Source organism: Eriocheir sinensis, chromosome 4, assembly GCF_024679095.1.
Source record: "Eriocheir sinensis breed Jianghai 21 chromosome 4, ASM2467909v1, whole genome shotgun sequence".
Lineage (NCBI taxonomy): Eukaryota > Metazoa > Arthropoda > Malacostraca > Decapoda > Varunidae > Eriocheir > Eriocheir sinensis.
The window spans coordinates 26722713-26740212 of NC_066512.1; the positions used below are offsets into that span (position 1 = coordinate 26722713).

The window sequence follows — 17500 nt, forward strand, 5'->3', positions numbered from 1 at the left end:
TGAGGAGTAGATGATGATAAGAAATAGTTATGTACCGTGTTACTGGGAGGCGGGTTCGACCAAATAAGACGTAAACGAAGTAATTGGAGAAAATGAATCGAATAAATAGTTAAAAATAGTTAGAATAAAAGACAGATAGGCTAGATAAATTGATTGATAGATGGATAGATAGTCAGATTTATAAGTAGACAGATACATAGATAGAAAGATAGATATATGGACAGTCAGAGAGAGAAATCAGATAATGGTAACACTACTTCACATTTGTGCTCCTAAATCCTAAATTACTAAGACGTTCCATTATTAAGACGTAAGAAAATGTTAATGATGATAAGAAACAGTTTTACCTTTAATGGAAAACTCATGGACTGAACCTTCTAAAAAACACAATGAAAGAGAGAAAAAAATCAACATAAAAACCAGACTGGGGGTAACACATCTATTTCTGCCCTTGAGCTGCTTCCTTTGCTATAAAAAAATAACAACTTCCTGCTAAGTGGTTATCCTGAAAAACTGGAGCTTGTATGTAAAAGAAATCCGTTGAGAAGTAGAAAAACAACAACCCTTCAATAGGTAAACGCATCATTTCTCTTCTTCTCTTTACCGCCATTCATCCTTCCTACGACTTAAACTTTCTGTCAAGCGAGGAGGAGAAGCCACGACAACCTTGGAACTCAATTTGATCCTTAGTTTCCTCTTCTGAAGCTTCTATTTTTCTATTTATTTCCTTTCTTTTCTTTGTTTGTTTTCATAGATAATAGATTTTTATAGATAAGAGAATGTACAAAACAGACTCAGGGTAGCCTAGTCACCTCCCTGCTTCTATTTTTCTATTTATTTCCTTTCTTTTCCTTGTTTATTTTTCATAGCTAATAGATTTTTAAGATAAGAGAATGTACAAAACAGACTTACGGTAGCCTACTAACCTCCCTACTTCTATTTTTCTATTTATTTCCTTTCTTTTCCTTGTTTATTTTTCATAGCTAATAGATTTTTAAGATAAGAGAATGTACAAAACAGACTCAGGGTAGCCTAGTCACCTCCCTGCTTCTATTTTTCTATTTATTTCCTTTCTTTTCCTTGTTTATTTTTCATAGCTAATAGATTTTATAGATAAGAGAATGTACAAAACAGATTCAAGGTAGCCTACTTACCTCCCTGCTGACATTGGAGAGAAAAAGAGAGAAAACTCCCCGGGCGGTTGGTTGCTGGCTCTCCGTTTTTCATCATCTTTTTTGTGGTGTTCTTCAGGATTCACTCTCCGCGCGATGTACTCTCCTTTAAAGAAAATAGAGAACCTAGTACAGTTAATTTACCTAATACAATTACAGTTAATATGCCTAATACAAATACGTACTCTTTAGTTGCTTCCGAATGCTTAGTTAGTTATAAGTGATAGCCTAAACTCTGTAACAACATTCCTTTGTCTGGAATTTCTCCTGCCTACGACTTGAACTCTTTCACCTCTCCATCCGAATTTGAGCTCTTTTCTGTCCACTCCTTTTATTTGCTTGGCAGGGGCAGCGAATAAGCACGACTTTTTTTGTTTTGTTTTTTAGTTTATTCCCCTTGAGGTGTTTCCTTTACCGCTATAAAGAAAATAGGGTTAATAAAGGTTTTGCTGGCTATCACGTATTTAATGGCCTCCTTTTTTGTGACAAGGGTATGGAGGTGATGGTGGTGATGGTGATGATGGTGATAATGGTGGTGGAGATGGTCTAATGAAGGTTTGTTTTCCTCTGGTGAAGTTTGCAAATATAAAAAAAAATAACACTTCATGACTGGCTCTCCGCGTATGTCAACTGTTCAATTAAAAGAAATGGAGAGATGAAGCTGAGAAAGGTAACTCAAATCTTTCATTATTTAAGAACATAGAACGTGAGAACTTGATAAAACTTAAGCGGTATGTTCCATGATTGACTCTTCGCGTATTACACCTGTACCTTCAAAAAAAAAAAAAAGAAAAAAAAAGGAGAGATGAAGGTGGGAAAATAACCCAGATCTTTCATTATTTAAGAACACAAGAGCATGAGAACTCGATAAGGCGTAAGTAGTGAGTTTCATGATTGGCTTTCCGTGTATGTCAACTGTACCCTTAAAAAAAAAAAAAAAAAGAGTGACGTTGGGAATATTAACCCAAATCTTTCATTATTTAAGAACACAAGAACGTGGGAACTCCATAAGAATTAAGCGGTATGTTCCATGATTGACTCTCCGTGTATGTCAACTGTACCCTTAAAAAAAAAAAAAAAGTGTCGGTGGGAATATTAACCCAAATCTTTCATTATTTAAGAACACAAGAACGTGGGAACTCGATAAGACTTGAATGTTATGTTCCAGTATTGAGTCTCCGCGTATGTCAACTGTACCCTTAAAAAAAAAAAAAAAAAAAAAAAGTGTGACGGTGGGAAAATTAACCCAAATCTTTCATTATTTAAGAACACAAGAACGTGGGAACTCGATAAGACTTGAATGTTATGTTCCAGTATTGAGTCTCCGCGTATGTCAACTGTACCCTTAAAAAGAAAAGAAAGGTGAAGGGGGAAAACTAACCCCGATCGTTCATTATTTAAGAACACAAGAACGTGGGAACTCGATAAGACTTGAATGTTATGTTCCAGTATTGACTCTCCGCGTATGTCAACTGTACCCTTAAAAAGAAAAGAAAGGTGAAGGGGGAAAACTAACCCCGATCGCTCATTATTTAAGAACATAAGAACGTAAGATCTCGATAAGGTTTGATTGGGATGTTTTAGGATTGCCTTTCCGCGCGACATGCAACCGGTGCCTTTAAAGAGAGAAGTACGAGACAAATATGAGAGGAATCTAATCTTGAACTTCCTTTTGAGCGCTTCATATGTTGTAAAGCAAATCGGGTCAAGAAAATGTATTGATGATAGAGAAAAAAAACTTAAATGATTGACCCATGAGACAGGCTTTTTTTTTTTTGGTGTGTGTGTGTGTGTGTGTGTGTGTGTGTGTGTGTGTGTGTGTGAGCGTGTGAATTTAGAAGCACAAGAGTGAAGTAGTGTTGCCAGTATCTGATTATCCTTTCTGTCTATCTGTCTATCTATCTGTCTATCTGTCTGCCTTTCTATCTATCAAAATACCTATCTATTCATCTATCAATCAATCAACCAATCAATCAATCTATCTATCTATTTATCTATGATCAATATACCTACCTACCTACTTACCCCCCTATCTATCTATCTATCTATCTATCTATTTATCTATCTATCTGTCTATCTATCTATCTATCTATCTATTTATCTATCTATTATCTATCTATGTACCTATTTATCTACCTAACAACCTACCTATCTGTATACCTATCAATCAATCAATCTATCTATCTAACTATATCTACCTTATCTCTATCTAACTATCTCTCTACCTATCTATCATTCAATCTACCTAACTATCCATCCATCTCTCCACACACAGTCGGCGGCGGGTCGGCAGGCAGCGCCCTCGCGTCGCGCCTGTCGGAGGTGGCCAGCTGGCAGGTCTTGTTACTGGAGGCCGGAGACGCGCCGCCGCCGGAGAGCTACGTGCCGGGCTTCCACCAACTGCTTCTGCACGGCGACGCGGACTGGCGCTACTTCACGGAGCCCGAGAGAGATGTGTACAGGGGCTTCACTGGACAGGTGGGTGATTGTGTGTGTGGGTGTGTGATGGTGAGGGGGAAGGAAGGGAGGGAGGGCTTGGAAGAAAAGAGGAAAGGAAGGAAAAAGGAAGGGTAAGGAGGATGAAAGATGGGAGGGAAGAGAAAGGAAGGAAGATAGGATGAGGAAAAAGAGATGCGTTCAGAGGCATTACTGGGCAGGACAGGAGGGAGGGAGAGGGGTAGGAAGATGGGAGGGGAAAGAAAGAAGAGAGGGAAGGGAGAAGGTAGGAGAAGAAGGGAGGGAAAAAGGAAGAAGAGAGGGAAGGAAGAAGATAGAAGATGGAAGGGGATAAATGGAAGAGTAAGGACCAAGGGATGTTTTAGTGACGGTAAGAAATGATGAATGAATGATGGAAGGAAGGAGGGAAGGAAGGGAAAGAGAAAAGGGAGGGAATGAAGGAACGGGAAAAGGGAGGATATTAACGAAGGAATATTCTAGTGATGGCAGGAATGAATGAAGGAAAGATGGAAGGAAGAAAGTAAGGAAAGAAGGAAAGAAAAGAATAAGAAGGAAGAAATGTTGCAGGAATGGATAGAATGGATAACTGAATGAAGGAAGGAAGGAAGAAAGGAAAGAAGGAATATACAAAGGAAGATAGGAAGAGTGAGAAGTAAAAGAAGTAGAAAGAGAAGAGAGGAAGAAACAAAAGGACATAAAAATCGGAAAGTCAAGAATGAAGAAGAGGGAGAGAGAAAAGAATAAAAGGGAGGGAGGAAGGAAGGAAGGACAAGTGATGAAGAGGGGACGAGAAGAGAGAAGAAAGAGATAATAAAAGAGAAAGGGAAGCAATAGAATGACGAGAGGATGTGTGAGTGTGTGTGTGTGTGTGTGTGTGTGTGTGTGTGTGTGTGTGTGTGTAGATAAGGAAGGAGGGAAAGGGGTGGAATGTGAGGGGGCTGATGAAAAGGGTAGGAGGAGAAAGTAGAAAGGTGACAGGAGGCTTGAATGAAAGAGCAAGTAGTAGTAGTAGTAGTAGTAGTAGTAGTAGTAATGATGGTGATGGTGGTGGTGGTGATAATGGTGGTGATGGTGGTGATGGTATAATGGGGGTTTGTTTTGCCGTGAAGTGTGCAAATATATAAAACCTACGAAGTCGAGGATAAGACGAGAAAGCATTTTATAAACACTCAGTATTGCCAACGTGGTACTTGAATGTCCAATGAGAGAGAAAAGGTAGGAAGGAAGAAGAAGATAAAGAGGAGAAGGAGGGAGGGAGAGGGGAAGTTAAGGAGGAAAGGAAAGAAATGAAAACTTAAGGAAGAGGGGCGAAGCAGGAGGGAGAGATAAATTATACCAGGAATAAAAGAAGAGAGATAAAGGAAATTGCAAAAAGGAGAGAAAGAAATAATTGATACTATGAGAAGACGGAAAAGGTGAGAGGAAGAGATGAATAAAGAGAGGAATAGGAGAAAAGAAGAAAGGAAGAAAGGACTAGCAAAAACGAGGGAAAGAAATAATTGACAGCATGGGAAAAAGGGGTGAGAGGGAGAGTTGAATAAAGGGAGAAATAGGAGAAGAGAGGGAGGACGGAAAGGATGGCAGAAAAGAGGGAAGGGAAGAATGGAATGTAAAGGAAGAGGAAAGGTGGAGTGGAAGGGGAAATAAATAATAGAATAAAGAAGAAAAGAAAGAGAAGAAGAAGAGGATACCAAGAAGGAAGGATGAAAGGAAGGAAGAAAGAAAGGGAGAAAGGAAGGAGGGAAGAAAAGAAGTATAGAAAGAATGAATGGAGAAAAAAGAAGGGAAAGGAAGGAAGGAATAAATAAGGAAATGAATGAATGAATGAAACAAGGAAAGAAGGGGAAGAAAGGAAGAAAACAAAAACAAATGAAATGAAAAAGAAAGAATGAAGGAAGGAAGAAGGAAAGGAAATAACGAACAGAACGCAGGAAAGAGTGAAGAAGAAAAGAAGAAGAAAATGAAGCAAAGAGCAGAAGAATGAATGAAGAAAGGAAGGAAGAAAGCAGAAAGGAAGGAAAGGATTAGTGACAGGATGAAGGAATAAAAGCAATAGAAAAATGAATAATAATTGAAATAACGAATGAGGGAAGGAAAGAAAGGGAGAGTGACGGTATGGAGGAACAGAAGACGGGCCAGGTATGAGGGGTGATGATGACACGGTAAGGTGATTTTGCAGGTAAGTGAAAGGGAAATTAGTGCAAATATGACGAGGTGAAGAAATATTCGGGACGGAGAGATTGGATGAACGGAGAGAAGGATGAACGGAAGGGAAGAGGAGAGGAAGGAGAGAAAGAGGGAAAGAGGAAAGGAAGGCAGGTAGGGAACGAAAGGGAGAAAGAGAAGAGGGAAGGAAGGAAGGAAGGAAGGAAGGAAAGAAGGAGGGAAAGAAGGACGGACGGAACAAAAGGGAGAAAGAAAAGAAGGAAGGAAGAAAGGAAGGAAGGAAGAAAAGAGGAAAGAAGGAAGGAAGAAAGAAAAGAGTGAAGGAAGGAAAGTTTGGAGGAAAAGGAATAAGGGAGGAAGGAAGAAAGGAAGGAAAAGAATGGGAAGTAAAAGGAGAAGAGAAGGATAGGAGGAACGAAAGAAGGGAAGAAGAAGGGAAGATGAGAAGGAAAGAACGGAAGGGAAAGGAAGAAGAAAAGGATAGATGGAAACAGAGGAAGAAAAATGTAAGGAAGAAAGGATGGAAAGAAAGGGAGAAAAGGGGAAAGAAAAGGAAGTGGTAGGAGGAAGGAATTTGATGGAAGAGAAAAAAGGAAGGAAGGAAGGAATGCTGAATAAAGGTAAGGAGAGACAGAGGATGAAAATGAAAGCAGAAAGAAGGAAAAACGAAACAGAACTGAAGAAGAAAGGAAAGAAAGGAAAGAATGTAAAAGGAAGAACAAAAACAATAGAGATGGGATGAAAAAAAAGAAGAAAGAGGTAAAAGAGAAGAAGGGGAGAAGATGTATAGAATGAAAAAATGAGAGAAAAGAAGAAAGAGGTAGAAGGGAGGAAAGAAAGAAGGGAAATACGAAAACAAGAGAGGCGTTAGGGTGAGGAAAAGAGAAGAAAGGAAGAAAGCACATAAAAGCAAAAGAAGAGAGAGGAGAGAAAATAAAGAGAAAAGGATGAAGAAAAGGGAGGGAGGAAAAGAAGAAACGAAGGAAGTAATGATGAAAACGAGTAAAAATGGAAAAAGAAAGAGATAGAAGAAGAAAAAAATGATGAAAAAAGATGAAAAAGAAGAAGGGAGGAGGGCGAAGAAGAGAGAAGAATGGAAGGAAATACATGATGACAGTGAGTAAAAGAAAGAGAAAGAAGAGAAGAAAAGAAGAAAAATAAAGATGAAAAAGAAGGAGGGAAGGGGACGAAGGAGAGAGAAGAAAGGAAGTACATGAGAGAAAGGAAAACAAAAGAAGAAGAAAGAGATAGGAGAGAGAGAGAAAAAAAAAGAAGGAAGGGGGAGTGGGTGGCGAAGGAGAGAAGAGAGGAAAACAAAAGAAGAAGAAACAGATAGGAGAGAAAAAATTAAAATAAATGATGATAAAAGGGGAGGAGGAGGGAGGGTGGGAAGGAGAGAAGGAAGAAAGAAAGAAAGAGAGAAAGAGAGAAAGAAAGAAAGAGAGAAAGAAAGAAAGAAAGAGAGAAAGAAATTAAGAGAGGGGAAGGATGAAAGAAAAGAAAGAAAGAAAGAATGAAAAAAGAGAGAAAAATTAAGAGAGGGGGAGATGAAAGAAAAGAAAGAAGAAAGAAACAAAGAAAAAAAGAGAGAAGGAAATTAAGAGAGGTGGGAAGGATGGAAGAAAAGAAGGAAAGGAAAGAAGAGATAAATAAAAGGAAAAATGAGGGAAGGAAGGAAACAAGGGAAGAAGAAAGAAAGTACATGATGAAAATGAAAACAAGTAGAAGGGGGAGAGGTTGGGCGGGGGAGGGGGAGAAGAGGAAGAAGGGGAGAGGAGGGGAGAGAAGGGGAAGAAGGGGGAGAGAGGGGGAGGGGGAGAAGAGGGGGAGAGGAGGGGAGAAGGGGAGAGAAGGGGGAGGGTTAGGAGGAGTCGCTTACCATGATCTAATTTCAAACAGTCACTCAAGTCAACACGATCAACAAATTTAATCACTTTTTCGTGCCCTCATTCTCTCTGTGACCTCGTAGTATGAAGATGACGTGACTCACCAATGACCGGGCACATGGTTCTCTTTTTCGTTTTGCTCAGTCATATAATCAGTCAGTCAGTTAGTCAGAGAGTCAGTCAATTAACTAGTCAAATATTTGTTAATTAGTGAATGAATGGCTATAAGTGAGGGCTAGTGAAAGTGTGTGTGTGTGTGTGTGTGTGTGTGTGTGTGTGTGTGTGTGTGTGTGTTGCCAGACCCGCCTGATGGGGTACCTCTTTGGACGACTGGTTAAGGAGTGGCTTTCCCATCTCGTTGGTCACGGGTTCGATCCCCGGCGCCTTCAAAATCCTTTCCTGCTCTGGATTAATTTCTCGTGTTTCGTGACAATCGGTGACATGCTATGGTAGATACAGTGCAGTGGATTTTCGGGCAATACATGTGTGTGTGTGTGTGTGTGTGTGTGTGTGTGAGAGAGAGAGAGAGAGAATGAATGTTTGAGAGTGAGTGAGTGAGTAAACCATATCTATCTCTACCTCTATTTCCATTTCCCGTATAAAATATATGCGTAAATGAGTGAACGACTGAGAAAGGGTATAATTTCCTGAACAAGCCCCATCAAAACCATCCAGTCCCATAATTAAGAGGATCTAAAACCCTATCAGACCCATCCATTCCCCCATATAAAGAAACCAGCCCCCCATCAAACCCATCCAATCCCACAATTAAGAGGATCTAAAACCCTATCAGACCCATCCAATCCCCCATATAAAGAAACCAACCCCTCATCAAACCCATCCAATCCCACAATTAAGAGGATCTAAAACCCTATCAAACCCATCCAATCCCCCATATAAAGAAACCAACCCCCATCAAACCCATCTAATCCCACAATTAAGAGGATCTAAAACCCTATCAGACCCATCCAATCCCCCATATAAAGAATCCAACCCCTTCCTCTCCCTGACAGCGGATCCCGTACCCCCGCGGACGTGTGCTGGGCGGGAGTTCGGTGCTCAACTCGCTCTTCTACGTGCGCGGCAACAGGCGGGACTTCGATAACTGGGAGGCGATGGGCAACCCGGGGTGGAGCTACGAGGACGTGCTGCCCTACTTCAGGAAGATGGAGGACTTCAGGGGCCAGACCAACCCCTTCGTAGGTAAGGTGCACTCTCTTCTGGCCGTTTGTTAACCTCTTTACTATGCGAGAAGAAAAATTGGGCGTCCCCTTCAACGTTTTTTTTTTTTTTTTTTTTTACAGCAAAGGAGACAGTTCAAGGGCGTAAAGAAAAATATTAAAAAAAAAGCACGCTACTCACTGCTCCTGAATAGAGGTCAAAGGAGTGGCCGAAAAGAGAGGTCAATTTCGTACGCATAACATTGTATTTTCCGCTCCCCGGCCCATAAATGTTGCAAAAATGAGCATAAGTAATTTCCGATTTTTAGCAATAATTATAAGTGCATATCGTTGTCTTTGTGGGTTCGATAGTTTTGGGTCAGAAATCGGCAAAAACAACACGCCAAGTACGACAATCTGGTATCGTTGGTCCCCTTAGCCTCTCTATTACAGAAACAACCCGGCGAGCATGCAGGGTCAGCTTCTGGGTAGCGTGTCACATACCCGTACAGTCGGAGTTGGCGTTGAGGGACTATGCAGGTAATAGGCCTCGAATCAGTCTCATGGAGCAATCGCAGGTTCAACACAAAATTATTACCAAGGCATCGACACTCCTCTCTAAGTCACTATTTAATGTCCATGTCTCACAGCCATAGAATAAGACAGGGAGCACGAGGGACTTGAGAATCCGGATCTCTGTCCTGCACAAGTATCAACAACGCTGCACTTGTGTTGAGCGAGTCCGTAACACCGCGGGTCAGGCCAATCCGCCGTAAGACCCCGGTTACAATATGTCAGTATGTCAGACTCCGTCCCCTACGAGCTTTCTATGGACCACTATTAGGGGTAAATGGCCACCTCCCGCACCTAAGGACACGAAACCAAACTAAGAAAACACAAAAAAGGAGGAAAATTGGTGTGAAGTGAAACGCTACCACAGGATTGCCACGGTGTCTTCCATCCACACGAAAGAAGCGAACTCTTGAAAAAATGTAAAAACAACAACAACTTCGGACTCCTCCTTTCCCCAGGGTGGCAATTAGCATCCTTTTTATTACTTTCTCCTTCCGCTGCTCGGCGTCATAATGGTTCCGCCGCGGGAATTAAGAAACGAACTCTTTGACGCTTTTTTGTCGGTTCTCATATACTTCTGCCCTTGAGCTGCTTCCTCTACAGAAAGAAAGAGTAACATGTTTCTGAATTCCTTTCCTCGAGTGTGTGTGTGTGTGTTTGTGTGTGTTTACCTAGTTGTATTTACCTAGTTGTGACATACGAGAAAAGAGCTGTGGGCTATACGCTTGCGCTGTCCCGTCTCCATATCCGCTCTTATCCAACGTGTGTGTGTGTGTGTGTGTATGTGTGTGTGTTTAAGCCCCGCAAGAAGTGAGCTCGTCAACTTTTTTATTTGACGCGTTTCCCGAGGGCGGCATTTAACTCATTTTTACTTGCCATTTTTCTGTTTGGACTCGCGCCTCGTAAGCTTAAAAATGAATGAATGAATGAATGAACGTTAAGCAAGACGAGACCATGAGGAAAGGGAAGAAGGATGAGGAGGTGTAGTAAAGTTAATACGATAATCATTCATATTTTTCTGTCTTTTTCTCTCTACATCGCGTCGTAATCGAACCAATCATGTATTCAGATTATGATAGCGAGACCAGTACATGCAGAAGAGATAGAGGAATGGAATGGAATGAGGAGGAAAGAGGGAGAAAGAAGGAATAGGTCAAAAAACAGATCTTGGGGAATTACTTATATTCGTCCACCTTCCTTTCTCTTCATTCCGTAACCGAACCAATTACGAATTCAGGTTATAGATAGGTCAGGAAAGGAAGACGGGAAGAAAAGAAGGAAAAGGTTAAACAGAGACTCCGATAATTCTTCATATTCTTAAAGCAACCTTTCTCTTCTCTACTCTCACCGTTATCAAACCAACTATGGATTCAGATTATGATAGCAAGACCAGTGCAGGCAGAGGAGGGGAAGAAGAAGGAAGAAGGGAAGGGAAGAACGGAGATGAGGTAAAACAGCTCTTACAATAATCATGAATTTTCTCCCATCTTCCTCTCTTTTCTCCTTCTGTATCGCAAAGTAAGCAAATCAACAATACATGCAGGTTATAACAGCAAGGCCGATACAGACAGAGGAGGGAAGGAGGAAGAGGAAGGAAGGGGGAGGAAGGAGGAAAAGGTAGAAAACCGATATATTCCAATAACTATTAAACTTATAACTCCCTTTCTCTTCTCTTCTCTCGCGGTCACCAAACCAATAACAGATTCAGGTAGCGGTGGTAGCAAGCAAGACCAATGCAAACAGAGGAGGGGTAGTGAGAGGTACAGAGATTGCCTTCGGAGCTCGCGACTCTGCCAGAACAAAGGGATAGCGCCAGAGGGGGACACAACACAAAACACAGCGTGACTTATACAGAATACCGTGTAGTGACGAGGGATTTTGACTGACTGACTGACTGATTGACATGCTAGCTGACTGAAATGTTGACTCACCTAACTGATTGACTGATACGCTGAGTGACTGACTGACTGACTGACATGCTGGCTGACTGATATGTTGACTCACCTAACTGATTGACTGATACTCTGAGTGACTGACTGATTGATTGATTGACTGACTTGCTAGCTGACTGACTGAGTGACTGATATGCTGATATATGACTAATATGACTGACTAACTGATTGATTGACTTACCGACTGACTAACTTGCCAATTGCCTGACTGACTGACCAACCGACTGACACGGACTAACTTAACTAACTAACTGACTGACTGACCGACTGACTGACTGTACCTGGCTGCGTGACCGAAGAAGAACCATCGACCCAGTTCTTGGCCTCTCGCTTTCTCGATATCCAGATCACAAAAAGAAGGGACGAAACACAATCTTGACCGAGAGAGTTGGCGGAGTGACTGTGTGCATGTAGATCTTGGCAAGCAGGCAACCCCGCACCTCCCCGCCCCTTTATTTTTTCTTTATTTACTCTCCTTCCTTCCTTCCTTTCTCCATGGTTTTCCTTCCTGTTTGCTTCCCTATCTTCCTTCCTTCTTTCATCTCTCAATCCCTCCCTTCCTTCCATTCCTTTTCTTTCCTTCTTCCTTCTTCCTTCCTTCCTTCTTTTCTTTATTCCTTGATCCTTCACTATTTATTTTTCATTTTCTTTTAATATCTTTCTGTTTTTCTTCGTTCCCCCTTCGACCGCGTCCTCTCTATTTCTTTTATTTATTTTCCTTCCTCCTTCCTTTCTTCCCTCCCTGTTTCTCTTCTTCCTCCTCCTTTATCCTCCATTCTAACTTTCCAATATTCTTCTTTATTTGATTTTCTTCTTCTCTTTTATTTTTTTCCTCCTCCTCCTCCTCCTCCTTCGTTACTTTCCATTCCAACTTTCTTTTCTTCGTCTCTCAGTTTTTCTCCCTCTATCATTTTTTCTTCCTTTTTTTCATTCTTGTCTTCATTTCTTTCTTCCTCTCATCCCTACTCCTTCCTTTCCTTCTCTTCTTTCTCTCTTTCCTCTTTACCTGCACCCCCCTCCTCTTCCTTCTCTCCTTCCCTCCTCTTCCTTGCATCTCGTTTCCTTTTCATTCTTTCCTTCCTTCCTCTCTTCCTTCTTCTCTCCCTTCGCCCTTCCTCTCTCCCTTCCTTTATTATCTTTACTCATTCTTCCTTTCTCTGGCTTTTCTTATCCCTTTCTCACACTGTATTCTCCCTACTTCTGTTCCCCAATCTATTTTTTTCTTTCATTTTCATTCTTTCCTTCATTCCTCCTTTCCCTTTGCCATTCCTCCCTACCTTCCTTTACTATTCAATCTTAGTCTTACTTTCTCAGCTTCTTCGTCTCCCTTTATCCCTCAACACCTCTTTTCAGTTTTTTCCTTTATTTTACATTCTTTCCTCCCTTAATCCTCCTTTCTTTTGCCCTTCCTCCCTTCTTTCCTTTACTATTCTTTCTCATTCTTCCTTCCTCCCCTTTTTCCATCTCTTACATTCTTCCTCCCTTCATTTCCCCATCCCTGTTTTCTTCTCTTCCTTTCGTTTCCATTATTCTTCTCCCCCTCCTCCCTTGGTCTTGGTCTTGGCCCCTCCCTCCTTCCCTTCAACACACGTCTCGCGCTTTCCAACGGGGCGCAAAAACAAGAGATAAAAACATCGGTATAAGAAGCTCCTATGCGCACCGGCCACTCCTTGCGCGGACTTGTTTTTGTTTTTGTTGTTGTTGTTGATGTTGATGTTGTTGTTGTTTCTTATACGAGGGTTTTATTGAGTCTCTGAGGTGGCAAGAGAGAGAGAGAGAGAGAGAGAGAGAGAGAGAGAGAGAGAGAGAGAGAGAGAGAGAGAGAGAGAGAGAGAGAGAGAGAGAGAGAGAGAGAGAGAGAGAGAGAGAGAGAGAGAAAGTAAGCCCCCTATTGATGATGTATGTTGAAGAAACACTCACGGCGGGTGCCCAAAAGGACCCCTATGTGACCCCCCCCCTGCCCCCCCCCCACCGCCTCCCCGTCACCGCCACCATAGGGAGTGACTTGCCCTTTAATAATACTATACCCCGCCTCCCCCCCTACCCCGCCTCCACCGCCGCCGCCGCCGCCACCACCGAGCTAATAACACGCGACATCGCAACACAAACACCAACACATACAAAAAAAAAAAAAAAAACAGTAACCTTTCTATAACGGTGGAGAGTAATACATTCTTTTTTTCTTTTTTTTTTCGTTTTCATTGAGTACCCTTTTCATTCTTCTCTCTCTCTCTCTCTCTCTCTCTCTCTCTCTCTTTCCTCTCTCTCCTTCCCTCCTCCTTTCTTCCCCTAACGATCCCTTTGCCAAAAAAAAAAAGAGTAAATATAATAGTCGAAGGAAAACCAGGTAGCGTTCCCTGTCTGCTGTCTGCCGGTCATTGTTGGCTTACCCTCCTTTCCTATACTTGGGAGGGACGCTGCAATGAACTTGGTGCCAGGAAAGTGTGTGTGTGCAGGGGGGCGGGGGGGGAGGATTAGGGAGAACGGGGAGGGAGAGGGAAGGGTGGAGTGAGGTTAAGGGTATGACTGGGAGCATGAGTGGAGTAAGGTGACTAGACGTGTGGGTGAAGGTAACTGACTGACTGGCCAACTGACTGACTGACTGGGTGACTTGGGGAGGGATTTAAAAGGGGGGAAGGGGGGGGATAAAGAGGAGAAGGGAAGGGAGAGGGGATTTAAGGGATGCATGACTGAGGTGAGCTGACTGGACATGTGTGGGGGAAGGGGAGTAACTGACTGACTGGCTGACTGACTGGGTGACTGGGGAGGGATTTGAAAGGTTACTGAAGCCACAGGGGGGAAGCTGGGGAATGGGGAAAGAAAGGGGAAAGGGGTTAAGGGTATGACTGGAAGCATGAAGGAGATGACCGAATGTGTGGGTGAAGGTGACTGACTGACTGACTGACTGGCTGACTGAAAAACTGACTGACTAACTGACTGGCCGACTGACTGACTGACTGAATAACTGACTGAATAACTGACTGACTAACTGACTGACCGACTAACTGACTGACTGATTGACTGACTGACTGGTTGACTGGGGATGTCTTATTATTACAGGTTACTTAAATCGACTTAACGTTCTACTGACTTACAGAGAGAGAGAGAGAGAGAGAGAGAGAGAGAGAGAGAGAGAGAGAGAGAGAGAGAGAGAGAGAGAGAGAGAGAGAGAGAGAGAGAGAGAGAGAGAGAGACTAGGGTATATAAGAATGATAAAAGAAGAGTTGAAAGTGAATGAAGGTGAGTGCGAACGAATGAAAGTGACTAAGAAAGAAAGTGACAGTGTTAAGGTAATAGGAGAATGAGTAAGGACAGTTGAAAGTGACTGAAGGTGAGTGAAAATGAACGAAAGTGACTAGTAAAGAAAGTGAGAGTATGTGAAGGTGATGCAGGAATGACCACTGAGAGCTGAAAATGATGAGAAAGTGACTGGATTGGAGGTAACTGGAAAGCGAGTGAAGGTGACTGTCTGGAAGGGGGATTATTTAAAGTGTGTGCGCGTGTGTGTGTGTGTGTGTGTGTGTGTGTGTGTGTGTGTGTGTGTGTGTGTGTGTGTCCCTCCACGTCCCTGTTACCTCTACAAAATCTAAATAAACAAACAATAAAGAGAAAAAAATGAAAACAACAACACTCAAGTTCATAATTTCTCTCTCTCTCTCTCTCTCTCTCTCTCTCTCTCTCTCTCTCTCTCTCTCTCTCTCTCTCTCTCTCTCTCTCTCTCTCTCTCTCTGTTTCATACTTTTTTTCAGTGTTCAATCAATATAATGAGAGAGAGAGAGAGAGAGAGAGAGAGAGAGAGAGAGAGAGAGAGAGAGAGAGAGAGAGAGAGAGAGAGAGAGAGAGAGAGAGAGAGAGAGAGAGAGAGAGAGAGAGAGAAGGGGGGGGGGTCTGTATAAGATGACTTGCCTTTCTCTACTTTATACACCATCTGGTTGCCCTTTGAACGGATGATGAGTGTGTGTATATGTATGTATGTATGTATGTATGTATGTATGTATGGGGCATGGGGCAACGAGTGACGTAAAAAAAAACAGCTTCCATTGTAAGTAGCGGCCTTTTTTTTTCATTATTGTTTTCTTTTTTTTACGCCCTTGCACTGTCTCCTCTCCTGTAAAAAAAACTAAAAAAAAAAGATAAAGAAAAAAAAATACATGACTCGCTGCGGACCAGGTGAAGAACAGGTGACTCTTAATTAATTTTTCCCACAACAACGCATCGCAAAGTGCTGTCTTGATTTTTTTGTTATGTATTCTAAGATAGTTATTACCTTAAATCCATCCCTCTGTCCCTCTGCTTCTACAGCCTTCTATATTCTCTTATCCTCAGGTGAGTCTTAATTAGTTTTTCGCACAACAACGCATCGCAAAGTGCTTCCTTGATTTTTCGCTCAACAACGCATCGCAAAGTGCTTTCTTAATTTTTTTGTTACGTATTCTAAGATTGCTATTACCTTATATCCATCCCTCTGTCCCTCTGCTTCTACAACCTTCTATATTTTCTTATCCCTTGTCTCCTTCCCTCTCATTGTTGTCACTTTCATTTTCTCTCTCTCGGGGTCTCAGGTGTTTCGGAGTTGCTGATACAGGCGGCTTATATCAGACTCCGCACTCTGCCCTCTCTACTTGCTCCGCCTCTTATAATAATAATAATAATAATAATAATAATAATAATAATAGAAACACAGAAATCTTCACTGGGACGAAAGACGACCTCGACTGTTTCAGCTGCAACGTGACAATTCAAAAGACACATCAAATTTGACTGAGGTGAGCGTCTGCCTGCTCATGCCTGCTCTTGCCTGCCTTCCGTCCAGTGCATGGCTGTGTGGGACCCGTGTGTCTCGTAGAAGCCTCTGGGCATGTGGAGATCGACACGGAGGAAAGAGATCTCTTTTTTATAGTAAAGGAAGAAGCTCAATGGCAAAAGAACAATGAAAAGTCCGCTAGCACTGCTCCTATAAAATTAAATATATAGAGGGGAGTGGCCAAGAGAGGTCAATTTCGAATGGAGAGAACATAAGAACATAAGAACGTAGGAGTCTGCAAGAGGACGGTATTCCTGTACAAGGCAGCTCCTTTGAACCTAAGCTCCCGTGTATCTAACCCCACCTAATATCGCTGTCCATGAATTTATCTAATCTATTTTTGAATGTGACAATTGTATTAGCACCCACCACATGCCTGCTAAGCCTATTCCACTCATCCACCACCCTGTTAGTAAACCAATTTTTGCCTATGTCCCTGTTGAATCTGAATTTATCCAGTTTAAACCCATTACTTCGTGTCCTACCCGGTTCTCTTGGTATACTCCCCTCTTAGCACACAAAGACGTAGGAGAAAGACTAGCCGACCCTCTCAATAGATATAATGCATTATTTTTCACCGTGTCATCTGCTGGAGGGGATCCGTGCAACCCCCACACCTGTATACACACGGATGTGGACAAGCGGCGACTGAGTTCCATATTCTTAAACACACCGGGTTCCCACCACGACTATTTTCCACGGCCACAGAGAAGATTATCCGGGTATTTCAATGGCGGTTTTTCCGTTACTGATGCAGAGGTAGTGTACAGCCATCACTAGGGTCGAGGGACGCGGAACAAATGCATGGCTCCCAACACGTAACGCAGGAGTTAGATGACCCTCCCCTCTCAGCAAACGCAATGCACCACTCTTTTCCGCACAAAAAGAACAACGTCACCATTTCCTCGCATTATCCCGGCGAAGGCGAAGGGAAAAGACTTTCACAGGTGGCTCGGCGGGTCGGCGAAAGATGCCGCGTCTCGTGCCCTTCACGAAGGGTAAACACTGCCCCTGCTGCAGCGCCTCGTGGCCTGACGTGGGCGGCGGTTCCCTCCTGTAAAAGGTCCAAGTATAGAAAGCTCTTAAGTCGCCGTGATGACTGGTGTGGGCGTCTCGGCGGCGAGGCATTATCTTGAGGCATTTGAGGCCGAGTACAGAGATTAGTCATGAGTTATCCACACGTCTGCCTTTCCCTCGGGGTAGCTATGCGGCACACACACACTAACATACTAACACACCCATGCATTTCCAGTGTTTCCCGGCTGACCTTCAACATGTCCGCGGTCCTCCTGGGAAATCCCAATACTTTCTCTTCGGTCCTCCGGAAGTG

The 17500-nt window shown here is 42.6% G+C and overlaps 1 protein-coding gene across 1 annotated transcript in view; it reads left to right on the forward strand.

Annotated features, from left to right (window-relative positions):
* Positions 1 to 17500, forward strand: part of LOC126981253 (glucose dehydrogenase [FAD, quinone]-like) — a 39618-nt gene that overhangs the window by 11763 nt on the left and 10355 nt on the right. Inside the window, exons 3-4 of the mRNA XM_050832135.1 lie at positions 3448 to 3650; positions 8695 to 8884. Of these exons, the coding sequence (XP_050688092.1) occupies positions 3448 to 3650; positions 8695 to 8884 (393 nt within the window). The remainder of the gene's footprint in view (positions 1 to 3447; positions 3651 to 8694; positions 8885 to 17500) is intronic.